Source organism: Paralichthys olivaceus, chromosome 15 (genome assembly GCF_024713975.1).
Source record: "Paralichthys olivaceus isolate ysfri-2021 chromosome 15, ASM2471397v2, whole genome shotgun sequence".
In the NCBI taxonomy this organism is placed as follows: Eukaryota; Metazoa; Chordata; class Actinopteri; order Pleuronectiformes; family Paralichthyidae; genus Paralichthys; species Paralichthys olivaceus.
The window spans coordinates 9,032,789-9,039,703 of record NC_091107.1 but is presented as its reverse complement, the minus strand read 5'-3'; the positions used below and the strand labels follow the sequence as shown (position 1 = coordinate 9,039,703).

Below are 6,915 nucleotides of genomic sequence, written 5' to 3'. Positions count from 1 at the left end.
ACAGATTATCATCTCTAACTCTAAAATGTGTCTCTGCATTTCATAAGATTTATTTTCCCTAAGTGATGCTTGGTCACTGGTATAAAATCCAAATGGCCTGAAACATGCTCCTAGACACATTCTGGAGATACCATGTGGGCCTCCACACTTCACCATTCCCCAATCCATATTCACCATTCCATGTATACATGTATGCAGTACAAGTCAAGTCCAAAAGGCTTTTTGACTCCAGCTACTAAATGAGCCAAACGCTGGCCTTCAGCCATCCTCTCCTTTGGAGGATTACTGATCTGGGACCAGCTGCTCTCTTAGAACACAAAGTGCCACATGCAACTTAACTGCTCCTGTTCCCATCTGCAAGAACCAGCTCTGAGGAAAAGCTTCCAGAAGTGTAAGATTGATGCAAACAGATACAGCCCACACTGGCATCTCCACCACAAAAGGTACACAGTCGCATATTTACCTCCGCCTCTAATTGTTTTCTATTTGTGTTTGTTTGCATGATTACGCAGAAAACTACTAAGCCAAATTGAAAGATGGAAAGAGGGGGCTTTGGCCTGGAAAGATTCCTATAATTTTGTTGCAGATGTAGATAAGGGGGACATCAAGGATTTGATTTCTAAGTTTCTAAGGGAGCAGTTCTTTGTGTAGCAGATTCAGGGTTCTACTGCCAGTGATCAAACACTGCATGGTCACTTTTACAGTTTCAGAAAGAAGGCTGCAAACCAGCGTCACCACAGCCCATTCCAAACATTCATGTTGCTGCATGAGAGTCAGATAATGACTGAACAGATAAGGTGTGAGGCATGTAGGTGTTTAACTGAACTGCTATCATCCTTTATTACATTTTCATGAATGCCGTGATTGTAACCAAACATTGGAAACGTTGTTACTGGAACTAATTTAGAAAAAACTGTGCACTCTGCGCTGGTCTCAGGTCAGCTGTGGTACTCAGTGTTGTTGAGGCACATTGACCTCAGAGCAAGCAAACAAATAAACAAGCCGGATGATTACACTGTGGAGGAAGGAGGACATTTGTGTAATGATTGATGAGAAGGTGACAAGAAAAACTAGGTTATTAATTGATCTCATGCTCTTCATAAGTTATTTTGGATCAATCAATTATACAAATGCTCTTGTGATCAATTTGAAAGCAAAACATACACAAGATGCTTAAATTTAATAACCAGTCTCAAAAGTGTTAATTATGGTGTGGTGGGAAATTCTAAATCATTACTGTTGTACAAATAAAAAATCAGAAGAGTAAAAGTTTCTTATAGACACGTTTTTGTTTGTGTAATGTCAAAATATGAATCTATAGATTCTCTGACATTCAGATCAGAGTTTGATTAAGGTGAAGCTAAGGAAGGGTTCATCTTTGGCCAGTTGGGATGGTTAGTGTTTTAGGAGTTATATCGATGTATGTAAGGGTCATCCACTATCCACAATGTCAGTGGTTTGATCCCCTGCATCTCCAAATTAGCCCCTCACTGTGTATAAATGGTGGGTGATGGGTGTAATGATTGGTGTGTGAATGGGAAAATTCAACTTGTACTGTAAAGTGCTTTTGAGTGGTCGATAAGTGCTAATATGAACACTGAATACTGAATACATTTATATAGCTATAACTTACCAGGTAACTATGAATAAGTTTGCCATTTATCATGTATGAAGTGAAGGAGGGTCCTCACAAATATAGAAGTACAAACCTGTGTGTGTGTGTGTGTGCGTGCAAGTTCACCCCATTTGAAACTGTCACGTAAGCTTTGCTGAAAAAAGCTGCTTATCAGACAAGATTCATCATGGTAAACAACATGATTAACAGCTGGTAATGTCAACACACACACACACACACACACACACACTTTCCAAAAATGTTCCTCTTACACATCAACAGACAATATTTGCTGTTGCGCAATTTAATCAAACAGGACTGAATAAAATCCTCTGCTTTCAAACTGTAGCCTAAAACGCTCTCAGTCTTTGCTGTATTCACACACTCAGTATCTGTCGCACACTTTTTTCTTATCCTTATTCGATCTCTCTCTCTCAGATGCACGCACACATACACAGATGTGAACAAACACCGACACACACAATCACACACTGTGTGGCCTCTCCGGTGGGTAAACAGTAAGTCGTTGTACTTTGGTTCCATCACCGAGTTCAGGCTTTGGCAATTCTGTTGAACGCAGACGGAGAAGTGACGGCAACAAGATGGCTGGGGTTTATTTACTGGCCCTTACCGCTGCTTTCCTGCTGGAGGGACTGGCAGCAGAAATCACAGAGGAGAACACAGGTAAACAGCAGCTTAGTACAAGTATGGATGAAGGAGGTGGGCAGCAGGCAAAGGTAAGAGACGCAAAAACACTTAGGAAGAAGCGGCTGGTCAGGCAGTTTACATCAGGTCTGTACTCTGACCCAAAGACTTGACATAATACACCACTAAAAACCGTAAACTATTATGAAGCCTACATAGATTTTGCCTTTGCCATTTACAAAGTTGTTAAAACAATGTTCTTTTTGCGCTCCTCTTCTTTTCTGGAAGCTGTGTTCGTGTCTCAGCAGACGGCACACGCAGTGCTACATCGCCAGCGCAGGTACAACAGCGGCCATCTTGAAGAAATAATGCACAAAGACAATCTGGAGCGGGAGTGTAAAGAGGAGATCTGCTCATTTGAGGAGGCCAGGGAGGTGTTTGAGAACAATGAGAAAACTGTAGGTTGCATTGAATGCTCGCATGCACACACACACACACACACAGATAATCCATTCTAGTACTATAATAAACTCTGATGTTTGTGTTTCTCTTTCAGATGGAATTCTGGGCCGGATACATTGGTACGTATGTCAAGAGAAAGCAAAGTTTCTCATTGTTACCCAGAATTCAGGGCATACAAAAAAAAAAACTCTAAACCTTTGTGTGTGTGTGTGTGTGTGTGTGTGTGTGTGTGTGTGTTTCATATTTGTGTGTAGATGGTGACCAGTGTAGACCAAATCCCTGCCAGAATGATGGTGCGTGTCAAGATGGAATAGGTTCTTATATCTGCTGGTGTGAATCAAGCTTCAGTGGCAAGAACTGTGAGATTGGTGAGTGAGAAACACTTAAAGGTACAGTGTGTAGAACTTTGTGATATCTAGTGATGAAATTGCATGTTGCAGCTGAACACCCATCACCTCACCCTCTCCTTCCAAACATGAAAAAGAACCTGTGGAAGCCTTTAATTGTCATAAAAACTCAAAAGGTGTTTAGTTTGTCCAGTCTGGACTAACTTAAAAACATGGCGGCCTCCGTAGAGAGGGTCCCCTCGATGTGAATATAAAGTATTTGAATATAAAGGAGCTTTTCTGGGGTAAAGAAAACTACAATTCATACAATTTAGATGAAATGAACTAGTGAAAACATCATGAGGATTATTCTACATTCAATTTCTGCCAATAGTTCCCTCTCACCTAAACTGGACCTTTAAACAAGCTTCTTTACTATATTCTTATACCTGCAATATAAACTTTTATTCAATTTCTGTTTTCTAATTCCATCCGTTTAAGCACCAAATGATTAAGAACAACCTAAAAAAAGGAGATTAATTCTGTTTTCCTGCCTGTTTCCAGAGGTGGCCAAGCAGTGTTCGATCAACAATGGTGGATGTTCCCATTTCTGTAAGATGCAGGGGGAGATACCTGTGTGTCGGTGTGCAGCTGGTTACAGTCTTGATCAAGACAAGAGCAGCTGTAAACCAACAGGTATAGTTAACATGATAAACCGCACACACACACAGCAGCACAGTACTGGAACAGGTGATACTGTATATTTAATAGTTATATATGATATATGTAACATGTATTGCACACACTACATGGAGTGCAGGGTAAACACTCATTTTAAGTGGCACAGTGCCTAAACATAAATGTGTTGTGGCATCCTTCGAGGTTGGCAGGGGGGGCTGGACAAGTCACCTGTCCATCACAGAGCTGATATATAGAGACAAACAACCATTCACATTTCACACCTTCGGGCAATTTAGTCTCACATTAACTGAAGCACCATGTCTGGAATCATCTTTCATCCCTTTGTTGTCCAGTAAGACGGAACCATAAACTGTGTGCTGCTGTTTACAGATGTCAAATAAAGTATAGAAATTAAAAAGTTATTGCCGACAGCTTGAATACCAATTGAGAGCCACTCAGAAAACCAGCAGATAACTCAAGTGATAGTTGAGTGAATGCTTGAATCAAAACAGTGGCAACCTACCTCTGATTACATTTAATATACCTGCACTTTACATACAGAGCTCAAATTCTGACAAAATACTACACGCTAAAACCTACCATTTCTCTGAATACCTAAGTCAGGTGGTCTTTTACCCATCTGAAATATTGAAAATCCTTCATTTGTGTGAAAAACACTAGAACCACAGGATTCAAGTGTGGGTAAATCTGCATTTAGAGTAAAACTAGCCATTCAGCATGTGACACAACGACTAATCCTTTCTTTTGTCATTTTCTGCACAGGACCCTTCAGCTGTGGCCAAGTGAACTTGTCCCCCACATCCAGCAACAGGTTCTTTGTGAACCCACGGGCATCCAATGGGACAGAATCTTTCAAACATAGCTTCAATAGCAGTGAAATTCTGCAGGATGACTACAATGACTACAACACGACACAGTTTTACGATTACTACGACCTCCCTGCGAACGATTCTGAGCCGTCGGACATTCCTGTGGCCCCACACGTGCGTTTGACGAGGTCAGATTCAGGCTGCCCTGCAGGTCCATGTCAATTTGAAACCACTGAAAGTGAGCCAGTTGTCATTGACATACCAGTGATAAAGCTGGAGCACTATTTCCCCACACTCCCCACCATCACAGCAAAAGAGAACACTGACCAGAGGATTGTGGGAGGTAATGAGGCCACTCCTGGAGAGATACCATGGCAGGTAGCGTGGGATGCAAAATGGTAACACAAGGGAAACCTCTCTTTATTTAATATCTGCAACAGATGAATGGAATTTAAATATGAAACTGAAGGATTTGACCTTAAAGGGGTAGTTCACTGAAAAATAAAAATTTACTCACTATCATTATCTGCTACCCACTATGCCTATGGAGGGGTGGGTGAAGTGTTTGAGTCCACAAAACACTTCTGGAGGTTCAGGGGCAAACTTCTACTCGAAACAAGATCATTTACATCGTGTTTTTGGTCTAAAAGTTCACCGGAGGTGGCTAAGCTAGTGGATGTTGAATGCACCTTGTAAGAGGATAACAGATGACATTTAGGCTACAAGCACAGTGTAATTCAAATCGAATTTGAATGTCAGAGCTTGCAGACTCTTGGATGACACCACACGAGCAGTATGGAGGAATGTTATGTATTTTCTGTTGTTATATTACATCTGAAGAAGGATTCCCCATTGACTTCAATTATATTTAGATTCTGCTGCAACAAAGTTTACCCCTGAAACACCAGAAGTCATCGGTATAGTGGTGAGTAGATGAGTGAATTTTCATTAATGTTGAACTATCCCTTTAAGGGTTCAATGAAGGGAATGAAGTGATGAGAGAGGACAGAGCGGTAGAAATGGTCAGAAAAGAGGAAAATTCAGAAGTTTAGAATTGGGAACAGTGAGGCAGCATGTGTCATAAACAAACACCAAAGCATTTGTGTCTCTGCAGGTGACCCTGATGACTCACTCAGCTTCCCTTGGGAGAGGGCAGCAGTTCTGTGGAGGATCTCTGCTCAGTGAATTCTGGGTGATCACTGCCGCTCACTGTCTGGTGGACGCTGCTGTCCCTAAAAAAGTTTTCTTCATCAGAGTGGGTAAGAAAAACAAAATGAGACTGGGAAATGAAAATTGGATTTGTATCTCTGGAAAACATAATCTCAGATTCATTTAATTCATCAAAGCTTAATAACTAATAAAATTGCTTTGTTGTATGTGTTTCTTTCAAAATGTTATTTTGCTTATTACTTTTGAAGCTGTTAGACTGTTAGAAAATGACCTCATTGTATATAAATGAATGTGTTCTTCTAGGTGAACATGATGTGAATGTGGATGAGGGTCCAGAGAAAGACCACTTGGTTGCAGAGCAGCACATCCACCCCAGGTATGACATTAAGAAGTCGCTTTATAATCATGACATTGCGCTGCTGAAGCTCGCCACTCCAGTGGAACTGTCAAACCAGCGGCTTCCCATCTGTCTGGGCCCCAAAGACTTTACAGAGGGCTTGTTGAGGGAGTCCAGCAACTCCATGGTGAGCGGCTGGGGACGGCTTACATTCCAGGGTGCTTTGTCCAGCAAGCTACAGAAGCTGGAGGTCCCCTACGTGGAACGCACCCACTGTAAACAGAGCAGCCGGTACCACATCACACGCTTCATGTTCTGTGCTGGCTACAAAACTGAGGAGAAGGATTCGTGCCAGGGGGACAGTGGGGGCCCGCATGCCACCAATTACAAAGGCACCTGGTTCCTGACGGGCATAGTCAGCTGGGGGGAGGAGTGCGCCAAGGATGGGAAGTACGGCATCTACACCCGAGTGTCACAATACTACCCCTGGATCAGTCAGACAACAGGGATTCAAATAAACAACTGATGCCATGCTGCCGTCAAGAAAGCAAACAATATACCTTGTTCTGTAATTGAGAAAGTGAGAAGTTTTTTCCAACTCTGTCAAGTGCTAATGTTAATGTTGGCTTTTCAATAAACTGCAATGAGAATATCTGAGTATTTTTCGTGTATATATATTGTATAATAGAAACCTTGAAGCTTTTCATACATTGTTTGATCTTGTCCGGTTGAAGCTGGGCAGAGCTGTGGCTGTGATCAAACTCCAACGAGGTCAGATCAACATTAGCGAGGCAAACAGTGACTCACTGTAACCTCGCTTTTCCTGTCAGGAAAGGAGGAATAACACGT

General features: G+C 41.9%; 1 protein-coding gene across 2 annotated transcripts; it reads left to right on the top strand.

Annotated features, from left to right (window-relative positions):
* Positions 1-312: 312 nt before the first annotated feature.
* f9b (coagulation factor IXb) lies at positions 313-6,718 on the top strand. Of its 2 annotated transcripts, none has more exons than XM_069539585.1 (9): positions 313-443; positions 2,196-2,299; positions 2,549-2,718; positions 2,817-2,841; positions 2,977-3,090; positions 3,613-3,744; positions 4,513-4,937; positions 5,674-5,818; positions 6,033-6,718. In XM_069539585.1, exons 1-9 carry the CDS (start codon positions 328-330, stop codon positions 6,590-6,592), a joined length of 1,791 nt encoding a protein of 596 aa, XP_069395686.1. In that variant the 5' UTR covers positions 313-327; the 3' UTR covers positions 6,593-6,718. The 2 variants fall into 2 exon arrangements, with proteins under 2 accessions (XP_069395686.1, XP_069395687.1); XM_069539586.1 differs by lacking the exon at positions 313-443 and adding an exon at positions 1,979-2,122.
* Positions 6,719-6,915: the final 197 nt, after the last annotated feature.

Bases quoted from the DNA above. Each gene is read 5' to 3' on its own strand.
- f9b (XM_069539585.1), top strand. From the start codon at position 328: ATGCAACTTAACTGCTCCTGTTCCCATCTGCAAGAACCAGCTCTGAGG. The intron at 444-2,195 runs GTACACAGTCGC...TGTTGAACGCAG, and splicing joins TGGCATCTCCACCACAAAAG to ACGGAGAAGTGACGGCAACA. The intron at 2,719-2,816 runs GTAGGTTGCATT...TTTCTCTTTCAG, and splicing joins TTGAGAACAATGAGAAAACT to ATGGAATTCTGGGCCGGATA.